This window comes from Ipomoea nil, unplaced genomic scaffold (genome assembly GCF_001879475.1).
Source record: "Ipomoea nil cultivar Tokyo-kokei standard unplaced genomic scaffold, Asagao_1.1 scaffold3321, whole genome shotgun sequence".
In the NCBI taxonomy this organism is placed as follows: Eukaryota; Viridiplantae; Streptophyta; class Magnoliopsida; order Solanales; family Convolvulaceae; genus Ipomoea; species Ipomoea nil.
This window is the reverse complement of record NW_017619749.1, coordinates 6,487,105-6,509,777: the sequence shown is the minus strand read 5'-3', so window position 1 is coordinate 6,509,777 and position 22,673 is coordinate 6,487,105. Positions and strand designations below refer to the sequence as shown.

At 34.2% G+C, this 22,673-nt stretch overlaps 3 protein-coding genes across 7 annotated transcripts; 1 reads left to right on the top strand and 2 right to left on the bottom strand.

Moving 5' to 3' along the window:
- Positions 1-367: 367 nt before the first annotated feature.
- On the top strand, positions 368-6,293 carry LOC109170225 (periodic tryptophan protein 1 homolog). Of its 5 annotated transcripts, XM_019319237.1 has the most exons (18): positions 368-501; positions 599-602; positions 699-844; positions 1,513-1,700; positions 1,991-2,070; positions 2,221-2,316; positions 2,424-2,547; positions 2,754-2,812; positions 2,897-2,968; positions 4,053-4,123; positions 4,215-4,311; positions 4,840-4,914; positions 5,043-5,141; positions 5,299-5,442; positions 5,532-5,561; positions 5,644-5,706; positions 5,846-5,923; positions 6,013-6,293. In XM_019319237.1, exons 3-18 carry the CDS (start codon positions 726-728, stop codon positions 6,088-6,090), a joined length of 1,473 nt encoding a protein of 490 aa, XP_019174782.1. In that variant the 5' UTR covers positions 368-501; positions 599-602; positions 699-725; the 3' UTR covers positions 6,091-6,293. The 5 variants fall into 5 exon arrangements, with proteins under 5 accessions (XP_019174782.1, XP_019174781.1, XP_019174780.1 ...); XM_019319236.1 differs by lacking the exon at positions 599-602 and having other exon boundaries at positions 368-496; positions 707-844; XM_019319235.1 differs by lacking the exon at positions 599-602 and having other exon boundaries at positions 707-844.
- A 480-nt stretch (positions 6,294-6,773) lies between these two features.
- Positions 6,774-16,105, bottom strand: LOC109170223 (methyltransferase-like protein 13). The gene is made up of 16 exons (XM_019319233.1): positions 15,614-16,105; positions 14,772-14,873; positions 14,565-14,631; positions 14,213-14,394; positions 13,710-13,970; positions 13,078-13,161; positions 12,915-12,962; positions 12,764-12,828; positions 10,287-10,335; positions 9,633-9,885; positions 9,239-9,360; positions 8,374-8,454; positions 8,227-8,301; positions 7,705-7,874; positions 7,449-7,599; positions 6,774-7,290 (listed from the first exon to the last, which is right to left on the bottom strand). The coding sequence occupies exons 1-16, from the start codon at positions 15,968-15,970 to the stop codon at positions 7,093-7,095; spliced, it is 2,265 nt and encodes a 754-aa protein (XP_019174778.1). The 5' UTR covers positions 15,971-16,105; the 3' UTR covers positions 6,774-7,092.
- Positions 16,106-17,184: 1,079 nt separating this feature from the next.
- Positions 17,185-21,756, bottom strand: LOC109169852 (triacylglycerol lipase 2-like). Its single transcript, XM_019318739.1, has 9 exons — positions 21,607-21,756; positions 21,352-21,459; positions 20,769-20,909; positions 20,384-20,494; positions 19,929-20,072; positions 19,502-19,542; positions 19,165-19,244; positions 17,681-17,776; positions 17,185-17,545 (listed from the first exon to the last, which is right to left on the bottom strand). The coding sequence occupies exons 1-9, from the start codon at positions 21,754-21,756 to the stop codon at positions 17,226-17,228; spliced, it is 1,191 nt and encodes a 396-aa protein (XP_019174284.1). The 3' UTR covers positions 17,185-17,225.
- Between the last annotated feature and the right edge of the window lie 917 nt (positions 21,757-22,673).

Genomic DNA, 22,673 nt, shown 5'->3' with positions numbered 1-22,673 from the left:
CCCTTCGTCCCCGACTGTTTATCTTCTTTTTTTTTTATATATATAAATTTTAAAACAAATTTTTATTTAAAATTATTAAAATAAAAGTTAAAAAAATTATTTTTAAATTTGGAAACCGACACGTCAGCGTATCAAACAAGTTATTTTTGGTGAAATTGTATGAATTTGTGTAGTTTAAGAACTTAATTGTAGTTTTTTTTTTGAATTGAGTGGCCTAATTATATGTTGGTTTACAATTGGATGACCTATTTGACCCTTATTCTTTTTTTTTTTTTAAAGGAAAAGCCGACTCTTTTTAATTGCTAATGGAATTACAAGAATAAAAAAGAAAGAAAAGGAAAAGAAAACTGCTCTCTGATATAAAAGTTGAACCTAAAACCCGAGTACTAATAAACCCACCGCCTCCACACCAGCCCCTCAGCCCTCTACAGGTTCCCCGCCACCGCGGCTTCGATCACTCTCTCTCAATCTGCCGCTGTTTACCTTGAAGAATAAAATCAGGTTTTCTTTCTCACCTATATACACTTATCTATATATGTACAGATTTTTTTTTTTTTGGATTGCTTAGACAGAAACTCATTGTTGCTTTGGTATATAGAAAAGTCTTGAATATTGATTGCTTCAATTCTGATTTCAAATAAGATTTTGATTTATGTCTCTGTTCTAATTAAGGTTTTATTTTATTTTATTTGGGTCGTTAATGCAGAAAATAAAGCTAGATAATAATGATAGCAGCTATTTCCTGGGTTCCTAAGGGGGTTGCTAAGTCAGTCCCCGCTGCAGCTGAGCCTCCTTCGAAAGAAGAAATTGAAGAGATTTTGAAGAGTGGCATTCTTACAAAAAGGTATCATTCAACTATGTCTTTCTCTCTTTTTTTTTTTTTTTTTTTTTTTTTTTCCATAAACATGAGATACTGTTGTTATAAGCTTGGAAACCTAAAGTACTTAATTTTTTTTAAAGGTTTGTTATAAACAATCAGATTTTGTATACATTCTTCACATTTAAAACAAAATAAGCTATTTTGTGAAGCTTGGTGTTGCGGCAAGCACTCAATATAGATCATTAGCTCACAAGTTCAAGTTCCACAAACAGCTTTATTAAACCAGTGAAGATCCCACTTTCCATGTTAATGTTTAAAGAGGGAAATAGGGGGTGGGGGGGTAAATCCTTTCTGCTCATTGCCAAAAGTGTTAAAAATTAAAATGCTCTCATCTCAGTGTTGGGTTGATGCCAAAGTCCTAAGGCTGTGAAGGAGCCTGTTGATGAAAATTTTCCAGGAATTTAGCTTATATAAAATGGAGCTTGTTGGTTTTTCTTCATGGTTTCCAACTACCCTATCAAGAATCTACTCATCTTGAATAGTGCATATGTAGAAATATCAAATTGTAGATGTAAAATTGGAGTTGGAATGATCCTAAAACTAATGAAATTTGACTAGTTCTTTTTTTTATTTAACATGCTCAATCTTTCTGTATGCATGCCATTTTTTAATGTCTTCTATAAACATTGCAGTGATGAAGCTGATGAAGAAACTGATCCAGAAATGGATGTTGATACATCTAGAAATGACAACAATGATGAAGTTGACCATGAATCAGCTGCAGCGGATGCACATAATGAGGATTCTAAGGACACCACAGTTGATCTAACTGATGCTTTGAGGGAATTGGACATGGACAATTATGATGATGAGGAAGATGGTACCTATAACTACTGCCATAGATATTCTTTGTTTATGACTATGTTACTCCTTTAAACTTGTTGTCTTTTACTATGTATGCTCTACCTTAGTTACACATGTTATTTTGTGATATTATCAGCACCACTGTAGTTCAGTCATTTTACGGTTATACATTGAGATTCATTTGTTAAACTTTTCACATTATATGTATGAAATTTTACGTCTGAAACTTAATTTGGTTCTCTTTTTTTTTTTTTATTTTTTTTAATTTTTATTTTAATTTGTATTCTTTCCCTCATTGATTACTAGGCATCGAGCTCTTTGGTCCGGGACTTAAGGACTTGTATTATGCAAGTAATGACATGGATCCGTATCTTAAAGATAAGGATGTACGTTCAATCAATTTCTAATGCAATTTTCAGACTCCTTATCCTGCATTTAGCAAACTATCACAACGTTTTCCCCCTTCTTTTCTGTTCTTTGTTATTGTATCAACTTTTCCATTTCATTCAACAAGCACATTTTTGTTTCAATTTCAGGACAATGACTCTGAAGAGGAAGAGGACACAGCTATAAAACCTGATGATGCTGTTATAGTTTGTGCACGTAATGAAGATGATGTCAGTCACCTCGAGGCATGTGATGGTTAATTGGTGAATAAATTACTTAAATCTACCCCTGAATGCACTCCTCATTTCTAATCCATTAAGTGTTGACTATCAAGTTTGATCACTCCTAACAGGTTTGGATATTGGAGGATTCAACAGATACTGAATTGAACATGTATGTTCACCATGATATCATAATTCCGGCATTTCCTCTTTGTACAGCATGGCTTGATTGCCCTCTTAAAGGGGGGGAGAAAGGTGTGATGCTATTATAATTTGTTATATACTAACCACAAGATTTCAATGCACAAGTTAAACTTGTGTAGAGTTAGTTTGCCTAAGATTTTCTCCTGTTTTGAGGCATCTCACATAAATACAAATCATTGGACAGTATACTCTTTCACACTCTCTTTTTTCTATAAAGTTATATGATCTTATGTAAACAAGTTCTTGTATGGTTGTAGGGAACTTTATTGCTGTGGGCTCCATGGAACCAGCCATTGAGATTTGGGACCTTGACATTGTATAAGAACTCTTTATGGACTTTCTGTACATGGACTTTTTGTACATTATTCTGATCGTTCTTTCTTCACTTCTTTGTGCTCAGATGGATGAAGTCCAACCATCAGTTATCCTGGGTGGCATTGCTGAAAAAAAGAAGGGGAAGAAAGGGAAGAAGGTGCAGATATGAATTGATTTTTTTAGCACTTTTATTTAGAAGTATTAATTAGTCTCCTCTTCTGCCATTTCTTGCATCATTTTATGCACACACTTTTATCTATTACTGGTTTTATTTATTTGAAATCTTGGTGGGCAATGGAATATTTAAACTCCTGACCTCTATGTCTAGCAGGCCTCACCTTATCAAACTAAGCAATGCCCCTTTTGTATGAATGCTCTTTTCTTGAAATAGTGCATATATTTTGGACAGAGTAAACTCGTACTAATTGAAATAATAGTCTAATACTGTATTAAGCTTGAACAAAAAGTTAATAGACTGCAATTCTTTGGGTACTTAAACCTTGGCACTCTCCTTTGTCATATCAAAATGGCATGTGACCAATGTGCATATAATGTTAACAACAAATTTAATTAAATTTGAGCATGCCCCTTTATTCTAATAATAAGAAATATACTTCTTAAGCATATGATCAATCACATGTCATGAATGCAGTTCCACTTTGGTCGGTTGAAGAGCATTGGATGATGCATGATCTTGCTGTAAATATTTTTATTGTTGAAAGATTGAAACACCAAAAAAAGAGGGGATGGGATTCACTAATTTGGTGCAGTGAAAAATCTGTACACTGATGTGTATTCTATTGCAAACATGTAAAATATATAATTTTGCAACCTTTGTTGTTTCTTTTAAACTTCTTTCTGCTATTATTGAACCTTTGGATAATTTAAGTTAACTGTTAATAACAAAGTTCTTTTGTGCCATGATCTTATTAACATATGACAAATTTGATATATAATCACATATGGGGGGAGAGTGTTTCTTACGTTTCCATTAGCTGTAGGGCTAGGAATAGGTACTCAGGTTTTGGCTCAATCCCCAAAAAATTCAGGTACCTGATTATTTCGGCTTGTGAAATAGGAAATCCAAAGCCTGAAGTTTGCGGGGTTGGCTGGTTTGGTTCTAGTCGGGTTTGTATTGGGTATTTGGGTTGGTTGGATAATTATCCATTTATTTTCAGCTGGTGGTGTAAACCTCAAGAAACTTATTACCTCTTACCAAGTTTACTTCTTTTTCATTTCAGAAATCAATCAAATACAAAAAGGACAGCCACACCGATTCCGTACTTGGCCTTGCTTGGAACAAGGAGTATAGGTCTTGGAAGTTTTATTTTAGTTCTAATTATCAGTCAGATATCAGGTTACTTGAAAATGTTGTATCTTACCATCGTTATCATCTTATGCAGGAATGTTCTAGCCAGTGGTAGTGCTGACAAATCAGTCAAGATTTGGGATGTGTCAACTGGAACGTGTAATCTCACCATGAATGACCATGTTGACAAGGCAAGTGTGAAATGTTATTTCTTATGTGATTTGTTGAGCCATTTCTATTCTCTATCCTTGTTATCCAACTTCATTCTTGTTGAGGTTCCTGAATGAAGCACACATCACATGTATATATTTACAGTCTTGTGTTCATTGTGCTTACTTTCATATGCTCATCTTGGGTAACTTATTCTAAATCTCACAGCTTCTTGAAATGGGACAGACTTTAAGTATCCTTTTTCTTTTTCTACTTGAAAAGGCTTACTGCTCTATGTCAAAATTTATACGCAGTACTTCTCAGCACACAAATATCTGAAAATCATTTTATTTTTAATCTTGTTAGACTAGCCCTGGTCCAGAAGACTAGTATAGTAATTCACTGTAGTTTGCTTGTTCTGAACCTATGAGGTTTGTATTTTGTGTCATTTCCTATTTTTTGAGCAAAGTATTGAAGGCGGGTGCTTTTTGTATCTATATTTACACACACTAGTTTAGGAAGAGAAACCTACATTTCAAAGTTTGATTGTTCACCTTGTACATTTTCAGGTGCAAGCAGTTGCATGGAATCCATTTAAGCCACAAATTCTTCTTTCTGGATCATTTGATCGTTCTGTTTTGTTGGTGATGTCACTTGTCTCCTGATATTTTTAATCCATTCTCTCCCTAGATTGAGAAGGGGGTTGATAGATGGTTAGGCCTTTGTTTATCATAGTGGAAGATGCTAATTTGCTTGATGTTACATGTTGCAGAAAGATGTAAGGCAACCGTCCCACGAAGGATTTAAATTTTCAGTGGCTGACCAAGTTGAAAGCTTGAAATGGGATCCAAATGCTGAGCATTCATTTCTGGTTAGTGCCTTATCTTTGTTGAACATCAATATTGAGCTTTAAGCTAGTTTTGAGTACTGGAGATGGGAAGTCAATTATGATTTTTCAGAAGTAATTCGGTATGCACTACAGTTTTAGAAAATTGCCTGCTTATGTAGAATGAACTAAAATATTTCAGGTCAGCTTGGAGAATGGAATGATTACTAGTTTTGATATCCGGGCTGCTAATCCTAGTTCTACTTCTGAGATGAAGCCAAATTTCACTCTCCATGCTCATGATAAAGCAGTTTGCTCAATTTCCTTTAATCCATTGGTCCCAAATGTATGTTATGTTCTCTTCTTAGATGGACATGTTTTTTTTTTTTTTTGGTCTTCTTCCTTATTGAACTAATTTATTTAATTTTTTGGTAGCTTCTTGCAACAGGATCCCTAGATAAAACGGTATTCATATCTTCTCCTGTCTCTTTTATATTCCTGGTATCTCTTAACTGTATCCGGTAAGATTAATGACCATGTACTGCAGGTAAAATTATGGGATTTGTCCAACAATCAACCTTCATGTATTGCCACAAGGAACCACAAAGCTGTACGTATATTGTAAAGTTGGTTTGCTTTCAAAAATCAAAATATGTTAGTTATATATTTGCACAAGATCAATGCTTGAAACATGATGGTAGACATTAGGCCTTGAAATGTAACCAGAACTTCCTTTGTTTCTCTGCCAGGGGGCTGTGTTTTCGGTTTCCTTCTCAGACGACTGTCCTTTTTTGCTGGCGATAGGTGGCTCGAAAGGAAAGCTTCAAGTGAGTGAATACTCTTCATTGCCTTTCGTTATTGTTTGTTCTTTTGGTTGAATTGTAGAGTAATGCCCTTCTTGCATAATTATTTGCAGATGTGGGATATTTTGTCCGAGGATGCGATCGCCAAGAAATATGAACAATACGCCCAGAAGACAAGGTCTAAATCTTAGTAGTAATTTTATTGCAGTTTTGGAATTATTTCTGGTTCTCCTTTACTTGAACTTCTACCAAATTTATTAGGTATACAATTTTGTAGGTGTGTATGACTCTCGTGTAGCTGATTTATTTATATATATAAACACATGTTTTCAGGCGTGTTGTATTTAAACCCATTTGAGTTCACAAAATTTTGGACAGACTACAGTTCAGTCAACCAAGTTTTGCATTGTTCATGGCAAATTATACCATGGACTTTGCAGTATTTTTAGTTAACAAATTATATATCTGCAAAAAAAATTAAAGGTACATACTATGTTAGCAATTAACATATTATGTATTTTTAATTAACAAATTATGTACTATAAAAAAAATTAAAGGTATATAATATGTTAATTGTAACTGAAAGTATATAATATGTTAATTTTAAATATATAATTTAAATTTTATTTTTGACTAGAGTCTGTAATGCAAGATGAATATTAATCTATTGTTTGACAATTGTACTATTTACATCACTCTAATCTTTCGAGACAAAATGACAACAATATAATTTAAAAAATGGACAGAATGACAACAATATAATTTTCCCTAGTCATATTAAAGGTGGTTGTTATTTTCATATAATTTAAGAAAAGTGTTGTTTCCCCTCCAGGAAGTATAATCATATTAAAATAGATCATATATATTTTCATATTAAGATAAGAAATGCAATGCCTCACATGACTTCTCTGAAGAGGCAATATATATATCGCCACTCATCACACGATTATTCACATTATGTCCCAGGCAGGGAAATATACAGGTCATTTATGGAGTAAAAAACAAAAACAGAAAAATACAACGTACACTCGGTAGCTAGAACGTAACATTTGGGAATTGGCATATACCAATGTGAAGTATTCCATTTAAAGCTTGGAGGGAGGGTGGGAGCTAGCCAATGATACCATCCCCTCCTCTTTGACAGAATGACTCAGATATCTTGACCAATAAATACATGATTCTCGTTTTAAAAATCATACTATCCGCTTGATCTTCTTAGCCGCATCTATTATGGGTTTGCCAAACCGTGATTGTTCTAGGTTCGACAACTTTGAGAGTTGATCAGCAGCTTCAGGAAAGCGATTCTCAGGAATACAACTTTCTGTCTTGAGAGCAAACACAACTTCGTTGACATCTTCCTCAAGCTCAAGGTGGAAGAGGTGATGAAACATCTGCAATAGGTTTTGCACAAAACACCAAAATTTCAGCATGCAGCAAAATCAAAAGCACACAATCTTGTGAACCTCCATTGATCATAGCAAATTTGATAGGGAAAGATCACAAAACAATATTGTTTGAGAAATACAGTTCACTAGTACTTAATTCTCACCGGTTTCATTCTTGAAAAGACAGTGTCTTTAATGGCAGGAGACCTAGAGACCAAGTTGATTATGAAGAGACCTTGGTCAGAGAGAGAATCTTTTACAGCTGTAAGAAATGACTCTTCCACAAAATCTACAGCAGGACAGCTCAAACCAGAACTGCATAAATTCAATGGTAAAAGATTTTTTTATGACAAGTGAGCTAAAAGATTGAAGAAAATTACCAAGTGAACCACAATTAGTTAAATTTTGAGCCCCATTTACCTAGAATCTGAAGAATCCACATCTACAATAAGAATATCAATGTGAGGAGTGCTATTGGATTCTGCATCAGATACAGTAGAGTCCTTTAACTTGGATAGATCAGTTTCCCTACTACAAGTGACAAGGTGAGCTGCCTCTTTAACAAACTTTAACCCATCAGTAATAAGTACCTGCAAAACCATAGACAAAATCAGAAAGAAGTTATTAAGGTTTCCTAAAATACATATCGACAAGCTAAAACAGAGAACTCATTCTGCAAATCCCTATTCCCCTGGCGCACAAAGTAACACATGCTTTAATCCTCTACCAAGTCTTCCTATATAAATCCTATTTTCATGTTTTTCCTTCCCTCTATATGTGAATAATCATCATTTCCCATTAGAAACGTTGTGTTGGTTTCATGAGTTGTATTAATATTCCCATTTTTGGCCCTCTGCAGTTTCATGATTGTTTTCCCTGTGGTTTAATGGTGTGTTAAATTTCTATTTTCTGGAGATGTTTGAGAAAAATATAGAGATTTACCTTTAAATTTCCATCTTCTCTAAAATCAAAGTAGTCTCTAGCAAGATCTAGAACCACAGGGTCTAACTCCACAACCTGCAATTTTATATTAGTCAGTTTACCATTTAAACAAATCTATAACGATAGACCATCTTAACATCAACTTACCTCAATCTCAAGGAAAGGCATGTGCCTATGCAGAAACATGGGAAGTGATCCTGCTCCAAGACCAATTACAACAGTTGTTACCTGGAAAATCAATAATTTTCAAATTTAGTTTGCGAGTCAATGTGTCAACCCACCTGCATAAAAGACTACTCTAATCTTTTTATTTAATTTTTTTAATAAAACAATTCGGAGAATCCCAACCAAAATCAGTAGACAATCTATGAGCAGTTCAGGATACTATCCTCGTGACCCAAATTTGATGCTACCGAAAGAGCAGACAAAGTGCACTTAGAAGATTAAACAGGAAATAACTAAGAGGTCCAAGACAATGAAACAAGACCAGAGGAGCATGTTGTATCCCCCAAGCTCTTGAATAATAGAGCTTCTTAATTTATTTACCTATAAATAAGATATTGCTTATTAATACTACCCATGATACAATCCCACAATCAACTGAAAAATACTCTGCATAGCTGAAATGTCCACAAGGAGAAAATAAAAACACAATTAAACAGGAAAGTGCAACATGCTTATCATCAGCACTAGGGTACCAACTCCACCTGGATGGATTAAACTGTAAGTTTAAGGAACAACTGAACAAGATTTAACTGGATGTAAAGGAGCAAGGCCATCTCGTGTAAAATCATTTGAAATGGACATTACAGATATTTCACCTAACAGTGTCTCAAAGAGCCATAGGCATTTCTGTGTGGCTTACAACTAGACACAGAGGGAAGCTCTAGCAAAGCTCAGGATTCCCTCATTCATGAGAATAAAGAGAGCAGAAAATGGAAGAACAGGATGTAGCATAGATGAGAGAAGCTGTCCTTTTATAAAGGGCCCAAATAAAAATTTTCACTCTTACCATGCCTCTTTTTGATGCTGCACTGCTCAAATACGAAGAAATCAACATAAGTCCAGAAATGATTCCAGTATGATAAGGACTAGCCAAGTAACTGTGATCAACACTCAAATCATTTCTTGATTCTGTGGTAAGCCAACATATATAACACTATTTAGAAAAAGAAAGAAAGATCTAATGGGGCTTAAGAAAAATGAAGAACATATGACAAATATATAACATGATCCTAAAGAGACAGGTTTCTTCAGCCCTGCTAGATATTGGATGGAGGAGATGACAGCACTCCATATCCAGCAGCAAGAAAGGACTTTTGGTACAATGAACAATAAAGAGAACTCATTGGTTGAACTTAATTCCTTAAATCACATAAAAATATGGCAGGACAGAGAAACATTACCATCAGAACTTGTCTTACTTCCCTTCTTTCTGGATTTAGATCTTAGGTTTTTCTTCTGATCCTTGTCAGTTCTATTCTTCTGTGATCCTTCACTTGTTAGCACAGCCTCAGATTGCACCAAACTCTCAGTTCTTTGAAAAGTGAGGCGACGGAACATCACATTATCTGATTGAAACAGACAGCTGATATTCTCATCAGTTTGTTCATATATAACGTCATCCACAGTTATTGGACCAGTCAAGGACGATGTGATCTACACATAAAGATGAGAAATGAGCACTGTGTAAAGCTTCAGTGAAACTACAAGTCTCTATCCCATTGAAAATCCTACTTTGTTGATACAAAGAATATCAACGTGTAACAAAGTGGCTTAAAAAGGCTGACAAAGTGGAACATTATTTAACATTTAATTTTCTCTTAAAAAGGCTGACAAAGTGGCTTTTCACGTGTAACAAAATGTAAACTTTTCTTTTAGAAAATGAACATTATTTACAAAAAAGCCCAACAAGCAAACTTGGACATTCAATTTGAAAGCAGGAAGGAATGCGCTGCTGGCTCTGTATTTAGAAGTGACCAATATTTTCTGGAGTCATATAAAAATATATGGAGTAATATAATAAGATGTATATTAGCCACTAAAAGAGTTTCCTGAACCTCGTGCACAATCTTCCTCTTCTTGATTCCATCACTTGCTGCCATAAACCTGTCAAAAAGTCAATCTCGTGAACATTAGCAAGTCATCTCATCTCCAAACAAAGATCCATACACAAATACAATTCATAGTAAACCTAATCTATGGACTACTGAACTTGTTAAATTTTACTTTGTTACGATAGACACCAAGGTTTAGCATAGATGCAATGTCATACAACTGTGGTATATCTGCCAAATGGAAAGGTACACAAAATATCCATGCCGATGAGACAAGGTGGCATTTCGGAAGACATTCTAACATCCTGTTGAATATTAGGAAACCTTCATTGAATATTAGGAAACTCCTAGTAGGGTGGGCTTAGTTTCCTAATCCTATTAGGTTAATTTAGTATCTAGTTTAGTATATATAAAGGTCCATAGACATAGAGATATATTCTATTGTAATCTTTCACTATAATATATTCTCTTTATTCTCTTGTTCTTTGGTTCTCACATATTTTGCTTCCGCCTAACTGGCGGGTGGTGGTTATTCTCCACCCGCCAGATCTATCAATCCCTCAATTTCAACATGGTATCAGAGCCTACTTTCTTAGGCTATTTTTCTTCAAATATTAAAACCTTAATATAAACCTTAGCCTTCCGTCGCCGCTGTCACCACTGGAGTTCGCCACCATAAGAGAGGGTCACCACTGCCGCGGCTGTTTTCTTTGTTCCGTCGCTTGCCTATTGGTTTTTCTCCCTAACCAACTCCACAGGCCGACTAGGAACCTCGTTGCGAGCTTCAGAGTGAAATCCGGTCGCCGTCTGCCGCCACACGCGCCACCACCGCCGTCGAGATCTGCTATCGTTTTCCGGCCAGATCTTTCTGCTCCGATCTCCGTTCGAGACGTCATTGCCACCATTGGATTCGTCTCGAGGAGACGCATCTACCTGTGTTTCCCGATCTTCCGTTGGTCACCGGTCAACGCCGGTCAACTTCGCCGGTCAATGGTCAACGTCAGTCAAACCTCCCTTGAGGCAGAATCTCTTGCCATTTTTGGACTTTTTGGTGAAATTTGAAGGTTCTTTTTTGAATTTGTTGCCGAACTTCTCCCCATGGTGTTTGTGTTTTGGTATAACCGTGTTTGTTTCTTTATCTCCGGTATGCCTTATCCCATGGGCCTTCAGTTTCAGCACTATTATAAAGGCCTTTGATTATTTCCCATGTTTCAAGTAAGGGGGAGAGCGACTATCTACAATCGGTGTGTTATCCTTTGCTATTTTGTCTTCATTACTATGGGCTCTATTGCATCCTTTGTTATTCTTTGCTCCCTTTTTGTCTCTACCGCTCTCTTGTGTTATCGGGAGGTTGTTCATGTTCAACTCTATCCTTGGTGTGTTCATCTTCATTCCCGAGGTTCGTGTTCAATTCCGCCCTCGGTGTGTTCATTCCCAAGATCGTGTTTAGCTTCGTCCTTGGTGTCTTCGTCTTTATTCCCAAGGATTGTGTTCAGCTCCGTTCTTGGTGCCTTTGTGTTCATTCCCAAGGAAGGGTCAGACATAGTGCAATCTTCTTTGAAGTCATCCGTCCTAGAGTGCTTATGTTGCTGCGATGGTGTTCGTGTTAGTCTTTACCCTTGGTGCCTCCATTCCCAAGGATGTTCATGACAAGCTTCGCCCCTGGTGCTTTCATTCCAAGGGTTGCATTGTCCCTCCGAAGCCATTCGACACTATTAACCTCTAGTTGCATTTAATTTTCATTTGTAATTTTGAGTGAGGTAGAGTGCTTATTTTAATCCAAGCTTAGAACTTTAATGTTCCAGCTTGAGGGGGAGTGTTGAATATTAGGAAACCTTCATTGAATATTAGGAAACTCCTAGTAGGGTGGGCTTAGTTTCCTAATCCTATTAGGTTAATTTAGTATCTAGTTTAGTATATATAGAGGTCCATAGACATAGAGATATATTCTATTGTAATCTTTCACTATAATATATTCTCTTTATTCTCTTGTTCTTTGGTTCTCACATATTTTGCTTCCGCCTAACTGGCGGGTGGTGGTTATTCTCCACCCGCCAGATCTATCAATCCCTCAATCTCAACACATCCCAAAGCCTCCTAAACAAAGGACTGAAGCTGTGCACACTGCACCCAAGAAAACTCATTTTCCTTTTCCAATACTATCCTCTCTCTCAGCTATATAATCGCTCATTGTTGAGCACTCTCTTCAAATTTTTGAAGGATTATTGGCAGTGGCTGGAGGAAAATAGTTGAGGATCAGGATGGTAATAATAGGGTATATGTTTAATGTTTGTCAATAAAAAGAATACCAGAGCCATTTCATAGATGATTCAAGAGATTGGCTTCTCAAACTGCATGGATCTTTGGGTTTATCATTACATGAGATAATTAGCAAATTGAAAACATAGGAGAGGGGGAAAAGAAAAGTAACAGTCAACACAAAAATTGCTGAAAAGAAAGTTTATGGAAGGACAACATACGGAATTTGGGACCCATCTTCACACTCACTAGGTGCCAATTGCTTCACTAGCGGAGATAGATCACTCTGAAGATTTAAGTGAAATAAACATCAGTTTATGCATTGAAAGCACCACATGCGTAAGGATCCATTAGAACAAAGCTAAGCATTACCTGGATATCATCCATACTAGCATTCAAATGGCTGGAATCTAGTAAAATCTAAAGAAACAGAATTTGTTGCATTATAGATGTCAATATAAAATATGCAAACAAAAAAGTATTGGCTATGTTTTCAACCAAAAAAAAAAAAAAAAAAAATCTGCAAAAAGATTACCATGATTAGACGTGCAGCCTTTGAGTTTTCCACAATAATCCATTGACCTTCTTCTGTAGAGAACAGCCATTCATGAGCTCGAGTCTGAAAACTCAACTTTAGTTAGAATATTTCCCATGAAAATGAGCAAGTGATATCACAACAAAATAAAATACTAGAATTTATGGTTCAAGCAGTGTAGGAAAATAATCAACCATTATAGGAAATCTTTACTACATGTCTACATCTGTAATAAATATGGCATAAATGCCTGCACGTGCATACAGACAATTTTACTGCTAATCAAGCTGTTATTGAAGTCTTTCATTCAAAGTTCATTGTCATCTCGAAGGACAAAGATAGTAGGGAAACACTAAGGCTCAGACACAGAGTGCTTGCAGATTATAGAAATAATTGAACTCCTCTATCCTCATATTAACAAAGATTAATCCTTACTTTCCACAAAACACAAAAAAGTGCTGTTAGAAAATTGCATGACATGTAGATAAAAACAAGCTCACCATTGGGAGTATATCTGTGCATTTGAAGTAGTAAATTTTCAATCAACCAACCAAGAGACTAGTGCAATATTATTTACTATTTAGTTTTTGACACGACAGTAAATGGAGCTGGAACTTAGCAGTTTAACAAACCTTTGGAACAAGAAACACCCCACAGTGATATGAGAACGGTCCAAACTCTTCCCGGGCATCAAGAAGTGCAGCTTTATATGAGAAGCTGGAAATCCCAGGTTCGCCTAAAGTTAGCTGCAGCCGTTGACCTGGATGGAGCTCTGTCAAGTTCCCTTTAGCTCCTAACTTCAACTCTTCAAGTGAGTAGATTATATCCAGGCTATTGGAATATTCTTCACGAATTCTATTTTCAACTTCAAGTGCCTGCCGGAGTCCATCAGCCTATAGTGCAAGGAGCATATAAGACCAAGCTTGATATGAAAAGAGCCAAATATATAAAAACTTTACAATAAGTTAGTCAACAAAATAAACGAAAGAAGGGGAAAGGGAAATTGGATCTTAAGAATCTTGTGTCAACACAAGGTGATTGGAGAAATCAATGAAGAATGGAGACAGTATGCATATTTATCTACCATCAATAGGAATAGTGAAAATATAAGAAGAAACTAGACAACTGGTTTTACCTGATTTCCAGGAGAATGAATAGATGACTGATCAAAAGATGAGAATATTTGGCTCAACATAGAGGACTCATCTTTTTCAACCATTACCATGAAGGTCTGCAGGCTAGATTTGTCAGATGGTTTCTGCGCAACAGCATGAACACTCATTTTCCATCCATAGCGGAACTTCACAAAAAGCACTCCTGAGAAAAGGAGATGAAGTAAGCACTACATAATGAAATGAAAACCATGTTCTATGTACCAACAATCCAAAACAAAAGCTACATAAATTAGAATGTCAGATATAAAATTAGGGGCAAAAAGATGAGATATGGGGGGGAAGACAATGACACTCTGAAGTCCGCATTCATACCTAATACATGAGCTTCTGCCAAGGTGAGACAAAAAAACTTCCCCCCAGATTTTAGCACTCTTTTCACCTGGTGGTTTCCAAAGACAAAATGCCAGGAATTTGACTTCAGAAGATATACTTTAATCGGGAGGTATATTTCTGGAGTACATGCATAAAATTAACATCATAAATTGATAAATTACACTCTCAAGTGTGAGTCCATAATACCTCTGCTAAATATTGATTTCCTAGCTTAGGGCCGAGCTTTGGCTCCATTAAAGCATCCAATCCACCTTTGTCCAGAATAACATCAAAGCTCTCACTTGTAAACTGAGAAGTAACAACTATTAGAGCACAGAGAGCTAGTATATCCTCACAGCTAATGATATTTTCTGCTGCACTGACTGCAAGGAGAAGTCCTTGAGGCAAGGCAAATATTACATTCTCGGAGACACCAAAAACACCAAAGGATCTCATAACAACCTAAAGTCTAAAAAAGCTTCTACACATAGGCTATTGTTAGTCTCACTGAGTCACAGCAGAGAATCTGTTTGCCTAAAAAAATAAAATAAATCTATCTCCCATGAGAGCGCGGTTTGCAACCAACAAGTGATAGTGGTGATAAAACATGAGAGGATTTGCAAACACCGTCAACAAGGCTTAAAAGAAAAAATTCACATAACATGTACAAATATGTTCACATTCATAACATTAAAGTATGATATGGTTTAACACAGATGTTTGACACAATGACACTCAACAATCAGCTGCTCTCTCATCAAAGTTAGAGGGTTTAAAATTTAAACTATTGTGAAACAACCAAGGGAAAGGCTTACTTAGCTTCTTTATGAGTATCATTTCAAAGTCAGTCAAATGCTAATGCTATTAGAAGTGTTGTCTTCGGCTTTGTTGATGATGGAGGATATAGAGAATATAACTTCTCCAAATATAATATCCATTTAGTCACATTCAGTAACAACATCATGATCAATCTATGTACATAACACAGACATTATTGTAAGCAAAGGATAATTATTCTTACAGTTTCTATAAAGTTCAAACAATCTTACCTGCATATCAGTCATGTCCATGACGCGCCACTTCATTTCCGGCCGGTTCCGGACATTCCTCCTCAACATATCAGATATAACGACCTTAGAGAAGTCAATGTTGGTGATATTCCGGTATCCGGCATCGTAAAGGTGTTCGGAGAGCTTGGAGTTGCCGCAACCGGGGACAAGAATCTGAGCCTCTCCGGATAAATGGGGGAGGAGAGGTTCCTGAAGCTGTGGCCACTCGGCATACCATTCGAAGGCATCATCGCTACCTCTGATGGTGAAGAAGCTATCCCAGTTATCTTTAGAGGTGAAATCTCCCAAGGTTTTGAGTAATTCTTCTTGATTGTTCTTCTGGTCTTTCTTCCCCATTTCTTTCTCTCAGCTAACTAGCTAGTAGCTCTTTGACCTTTGTATTATGAGTTCGTTGTGTTTTTAGGGGCGAGGGTTTTGATTTTTGAAGGGTTTTAGGAGATCTAAAATTAAGAAAATGTTGTTTAGGGTGAGAATGTACTATACTTTATTTTTTGATTATGGGGGCGTTTGGTTGGATGAAAAATATTTTTCATGAAAAATGCTTTCTTAAAAGTGAAAGAAAATGATATTTTATGTTGTTTGGTTGAATTAAAAATATTTTTTATTGAAAAAAGTTTTTCTTAATAATGAGGAAAATTAATTCATAGCTCATCCTAAGTATTTTATTTTTCATAAAAAAAAGTTTTTCATAGAAAATTAATATGACAATTTTACCCTAACCATTTTTTACTAATTGCTCTTATTATTACTATATTATTATTATTGTGTAAGGTTATATTTACATTATACTATTATTCTTTATTATTCCAAACAATGAAATTCATATTCTCAGTAAATTTTTTTTTCACAAACTAAACAATGGAATTTATTTTCCATGGAATTTTAATTCAATTTTCCTTCAAATATTTTTTAGCGAACCAAACAAGGAATAGTTAATAGTGGTTCAATGCATTTATTTGATTATATTCCGTTATTCCTTCCCACCAGTTAAGAATTCAAAGAATTGTAATCGTTTAATAGTTAATAGTGGATCAATGCATTTATTTGGTGGTGGAATTCAGATTTGCAATACCTAATAAAGGTATTAATTTTAGCGCGTTTGGTTGACGCAATATTATATTACCTTAGAGAATAAGATTGCTGAAAATGTTAGATTACTATAAATGTGAAATTCATGTATTTGATTTAAAATTAAGATATATAATATAAATTTGTTCCGTTAAAGATTTTTCTTTATGTTATGATAATTATTTTTATTTAAATACTAATACATCTATTTTTATATATTTTAAGAAATTTTAAAATTAAAATAACTGCTAATAGCAATGTGACAATGTGAAAATGTAGTCACTTTTGAAGATGAAAAAAGTATTTCAATGATAAGGATAATCTTTAATATTAATTGATTGATTGATTTATTTATTTTAGTACAAATAAAAATATGACTCTCTGCAACGATACGCTAATAATATCAAGCAAGAGCGTTATAACAAGTATACATAACATTACAAATGAATTTCAATTGCATTATATGTATTCCAAACTATTATGGAAAGTAAAAAAGCATACTTATGATCTAATATTAACTCGACTAATAATCTTGAATGAAATTCACAACATCATCATACACAAGCTCTTTAACATTTTCACCAAACACGAAATCTGCATGTGCATAGTCTTCTATGAACTTGATCAGTAACTTATCACCATGATGATCGTGAAGTTGGTCCAACAAAGTTTTAACGTCGTTAACGTCGGATAGATAGTCTTGCCCACCATAACCGAGGAAAAGAGGGAAGTCGTCGGGGATGTTTGCCATGGCGTAAGCTGGGGGAGTGGGTTGACCATAGTGCTTATTGTTTTCGTTCTCGCTTCCATAATCATACATTGCTATGCTCCCTTCTCTCACCACTGCACCAAATTAGACCAAACGACTTATGGTGTGCATATTTATTTATTTATTTATTTTTGAGTTCTACTAACTCATATCATATATACCAAACATGTACCCATCTTAATTAACTTTGTGTATGTTGGGTGGCTTACTTTGTGCTATGTGAATCAAGTTCTTTGTAGCGGTGGATTGAGGTTCATGCTCCAGCAATATAACCATCGTCGAGGAATTGACACAACAATTTGGACCTATTCAGAATACCAATTAATTTACTACTAATCAACAATATAATTCAAGTTAATGTAATAGGAAAATGTCAATTTAGTATAAGAATGATGATTAGATGTTAAAAAAAGAAAGAAGTTATGAAAATATGTGTGCAAATTAAAATATTTCGAACTCTTGTAATTCATTGTTTGGTTTGCATGTTTTTGAATCATTCCTGTATAGAATTTAGTAATTGATATTTGCTAACATTTTGGATGTTATCTATCAGAGGATTCAGAGGTTTATGTGATTTTTTTTTTATTGTTTAAATTACTTCCTAGGTATACAAACAAAATATTATTTTGTTTACAAAAATGTCACTATTTCTTGACATTTTTATTATTCATCAATCATTATTGTAAATTTTTTCAAATATAGTAATATAGGAAATGTTCCATAATGCGGTGTTGAATTTCAACTATTTTAAAAGCAAATCATATTATGGAAGACTTCTCAATGAATATTATTTCACTTGATAGACTTGCTTCTATTAAAATATTTATGAAATTTTTCAGATATTTATACTCAAATTAGTTGAATTTTATACTATTATTATATCTCCATACTACACATCCCTACTTTTATTACTCACAACACAACCACTTCCTACCACATAAAATTAAAGATTACAAATAGAAAATTAAATTTTAGAAAAGGAGTTCAGTGTCTAATATTCACGGCTGAAAATTTCGCTATTTCCGTCTAATATTTCCTTCCAACAATAATGTTGGTCGGTAATTTGTAAAAAATCACAATTTTTTGTCGCAAATAGCAATGGACGGAATTCTGTCCAACAATTGCGCGTTGGACGGAAGTTTCGACTGACACTAAATGTTGGACGGAAATTCCGTCCAATGGTTACGTGTTGGACGGAAACCCGAATTGACTGGTAGGTGAAATGCAAAATGATAGGTATTATTAAATACCGTCGACACATTGTTGTTGGACGGAAATTGGACTATTTAAGCCTAAACCTGCATATTTAAACTCATTTTCTTCAATTGTCCACCATTTTTTACTTCCTTCTCCATTGTAAAACTTGCTTATTTGTTCGAAATTAGCATGAGTAACAACGTATAATAGAGTGATTTTTTATAAAGTATATTTCAAATCCAGGTATGAGTTAAAAATAATAATTTTTACTTTGTGTTTGTGTTTGTATATATGGACATACACTTGCAATGTTATTATATAAACTCCTTTATTGCCATATAATTATTTGTGAATGGCAATTATAATGATACTTACCATTTTCCTATATATAATTTAAAGACTTATTTGGAGTATAAAAGCTACCAAAATATATAGATGCATATAGGAGCAATATGAACACTAGAGTGTACTAAAATCAAACAAGTTAACTATATACCGGTAAATGAGCTCATCAAGTCGCTGCAATTGTTGTTTGATTTTTTACAGATATCTTCTAAAACTTTTGTAACAGCTTCTCTGATAACACAACAATAAACAAATGTAGAAATTGAAAGATACATTGTTAATTAATTACTCCATATAATATATCAGAGAAAATGTAAATTGCATCAAAAATTTGTATGAGTTATGTGATTGGTTTGTGATAGTATTATCCATTATAAAATAATTAGGGAAAATCAAGGTTAGATCATTACAAATTTATTAATGTAATATTTTTTTTTTCAAAAAAAAAAACAAAAAACAAAAAGAGAATAAGATTAGTTAAAACCCACCCTCTAGGGTCGAATTCACGCATCCCCGTCTTATACAAAGCCTACAATTTAAATAAAACACAAATATTTAGTTTTTAATATATCATAAATTAATGCAACATAGTCAAATTAAAGACAAATAATTACTCCAAAAGAATGATAAAATTACACTTTTTTGTCATTACTTTTAATGCATTAATCATATTTATTGTCACTTTTTATCCCTCAATAATTATTTGAGAAATCATATCAAATCATATCATTTTTTTAATACCGAATTCAATTAGGGTTGAATTTTAAAAAGTTACTTTAAAAATAATTGAGTGATGAAATATGGTACGGTGACGATATAATTGAGCGAGAAAAGTATTGTTTTTGTATAATTCTAAGAAAAAAAATGTCATTTTACCATTAAAAAACTGGAAAATAAATAAATTAAGATGCTCACTTCAGCTATATAAGCATTAGCCGCGAATTTGGCAATAGATGACCTCAGTTGCGCCAAGTAAGCAATAGGACTGAGGAGAGCTGCCGATCTCAATAAATTCAATAGCTTATGTTCCGAAAGGGCAGAAAATGCAATCAAAGTTCCCTAACAATATTATACAAATGATGTTAAAAACCGGCTAGGATAATTTTCTCAAGTGTTCATTTTTATCGTTTGTCAAACAATAAGTGAACCAGATAACTCATTTCGTTATTAAGCAGTCCGTTTATACGTTTGGTAGTTCAGAATGATTTGACAACTCTCCCTCATGACTTTATTATTAGGTAGTAGAGAAGACGATATATATTGTCACTTGATTAGACAATAATCAAATTAGAAAGTTGGGTGAAATTAAATTAGCCTGCACACGATTGGATCGGAATACTATATATAATCGTTTTACTTCATATAATTACCAGAGAGTGGCCAACATAATGCATATTCTGGCCAGTTTGATCATGAACATACTGCAATGTAGCAGGCAAATCATAAGCCACCAATTCATCCCACGACCACTCCCAATAGTCCTGGATTTCATCAAGCCTAAACAAATTAACCAAATCTTAAAACACAATTAATTGAAGCATGTGTGCTCCATCTTAACTAAAAGTCTTAGCTGATAGTTGGATTGCACGCACATTAATGGTTATATACTCAACACGCCCCCTTACATATGCGGTGGGTTCCAAGCAACACGTGAACCGTAGTCGCTTATCAGGTGACGTAGGTATCAAGTACAATAAGGTATATCAGTACTAAACGATAATGTAAAAGTTTAATTAATTAAGAAGGAAACAAAACATTGTCATTAGGGCTAAGTGATGTGTGGCCGCGACTATAGTTGGTTCCCCGCGTGTTGGCTAGCCAAACATCATACCCATCATCCGCTAGGATAAATGCCAAAGATTCAGTTGGAGGGTTCAACACCCAAGTTACTGCATCCTGCAAATTTATACAATTATATAATATATATATAGCAATAAATAATACGTAATATATACTTGTAGCAACTATATAATCCTTAATAATTAATTAAACGTGAAATAAACTCATATAATGAAAATTGATAGATTCATATAATTAACCTCTTGAATCGCATTCAAAAAAAAAAAAAAAAAAAAAAACCTCTTGAATTGAATATACCTGAACTAAATTATATGAAGTTTGAACAACAAATGAACCCACATACGTGAAAAGTTTTATTTTTTATTTAAAAAAAAATATATAAAACGTGGGTTCTCATAGAAACCGATGTTAAAAGATAATATTTTTATGCTACGTCGGTTCTTCAAATTGGAAATCGCCATAAATAGGGTTACGTAATATTCTTTTTTGTAGTAGTGAAAATTTAAGAACAAGTATTAAATATAACCATATTACGCACCATAAAGAGCCCATGTTGTAAAAGGACGGGAGGCTTAGTTGCTTTGTTGCCTGAAATTCCCACCGGAATTCTTTGCAGGCTAAGAATATAACCATCTTCTGTCGTCACCTGCCGACCGAAAATAATTAACAAACAAAAAATCAACCTACACACACACACACACACACATATATATATATATATATATATATATATATATATATATATATATGAATTAAAATAAATTCCGATCCAATATAATGCTACATTACACACTTTGTGTTCTTGGCAAGTATATCCTTGTGATTCCACCATTGAATTACAAATCCCATCTCCGCCGTCGAACGCCGCCGGGATAGTTATTGTAGCTGCTATGGAGAACAATAGAAGCACTAAAATGGAAAGGATCAATAAAAGTTTTCCCATCTGATATTTCAATGTATATATATTATATATATAATCGATGCTTCTGCCTAATTAGTATGTAGTGTGTGTAATTTCGGATTTATATATACAAGTTTGTGCTGATATGAAGACAGAAAGGAGTATTGTATTGCCCATGTTATGATGATAAGAGCAATGCTGTATATATTAATTGTTTGGTAACGAGACAATTAAAAACAATCAATTTATGAGTATAAATATGGGTCACATTTGATGTAACCATATTAATAGTACAATTTTTAATATAATAATTTGAAATAAGTAGTATTATTATATTTGTTATAGTGAACTAAGTGAAGGAGTTGAATTTGAAATTTTGTGATTAAATAAACATGATATAAAACGGACAGGAGGGGTATAATAATAAGTGTGTATCATTCCTTTGAATTTTTCTTTTTAAAAGGATTCCTTTGGATTAATCGTCCGATGAAACCAAATTATTTGTGATATATAATATTTTATGTGGTTCAGTTCATGTCATATATCATTCAGTATTTCTATAAAACTTTGGCATTTTGTTGCTGTCACGGTTTCTCCGATCCTTAATCTTTTCACATTTTTAATCTTTTGTGTTCAAACTTTTGCGATGTAATTTGATAATCTAATTATATGCAATAATTTGGATAAAAATATAATAATGCTCTTTATAGTTTTTAATGAACCAATCTCACCATAAAACGGGGTTGACATAATAAAATAGAAAATAGGGATGTAAAAAGAGCAATCCGAATCAGGGTCACCGTGTGTGTATGTGTATGTGTCTTATTTTATGAATTTTTGTATCTTTTATTATGAAATTATGTACCTTAACATAGTGTTGGTTGAAGGGAATTTAAATTCCCTTCTCACTACCAGGACTATGTGGTCTAATGGTATCCGGGTTGGACTTGCATTTGGAA

What these genes read in the sequence shown, in the direction of transcription:
- LOC109170225 (XM_019319236.1), top strand. Translation starts at nt 726, where the DNA reads ATGATAGCAGCTATTTCCTGGGTTCCTAAGGGGGTTGCTAAGTCAGTC. An exon ending in AGATTTGGGACCTTGACATT is followed by an intron (nt 2,813 to 2,896) that starts GTATAAGAACTC and finishes CTTTGTGCTCAG; the next exon opens with ATGGATGAAGTCCAACCATC. An exon ending in ATGCTGAGCATTCATTTCTG is followed by an intron (nt 5,142 to 5,298) that starts GTTAGTGCCTTA and finishes AAAATATTTCAG; the next exon opens with GTCAGCTTGGAGAATGGAAT.
- LOC109170223 (XM_019319233.1), bottom strand. Translation starts at nt 15,970, where the DNA reads ATGGGGAAGAAAGACCAGAAGAACAATCAAGAAGAATTACTCAAAACC. An exon ending in AGAGGAAGATTGTGCACGAG is followed by an intron (nt 9,886 to 10,286) that starts GTTCAGGAAACT and finishes CTTTATGTGTAG; the next exon opens with ATCACATCGTCCTTGACTGG. An exon ending in GAGAAGATGGAAATTTAAAG is followed by an intron (nt 7,875 to 8,226) that starts GTAAATCTCTAT and finishes ATGGTTTTGCAG; the next exon opens with GTACTTATTACTGATGGGTT.
- LOC109169852 (XM_019318739.1), bottom strand. Translation starts at nt 21,756, where the DNA reads ATGGGAAAACTTTTATTGATCCTTTCCATTTTAGTGCTTCTATTGTTC. An exon ending in CACTTAGCCCTAATGACAAT is followed by an intron (nt 20,495 to 20,768) that starts GTTTTGTTTCCT and finishes GATGAAATCCAG; the next exon opens with GACTATTGGGAGTGGTCGTG. An exon ending in CTAATGCTTATATAGCTGAA is followed by an intron (nt 19,543 to 19,928) that starts GTGAGCATCTTA and finishes TTTAAATTGTAG; the next exon opens with GCTTTGTATAAGACGGGGAT.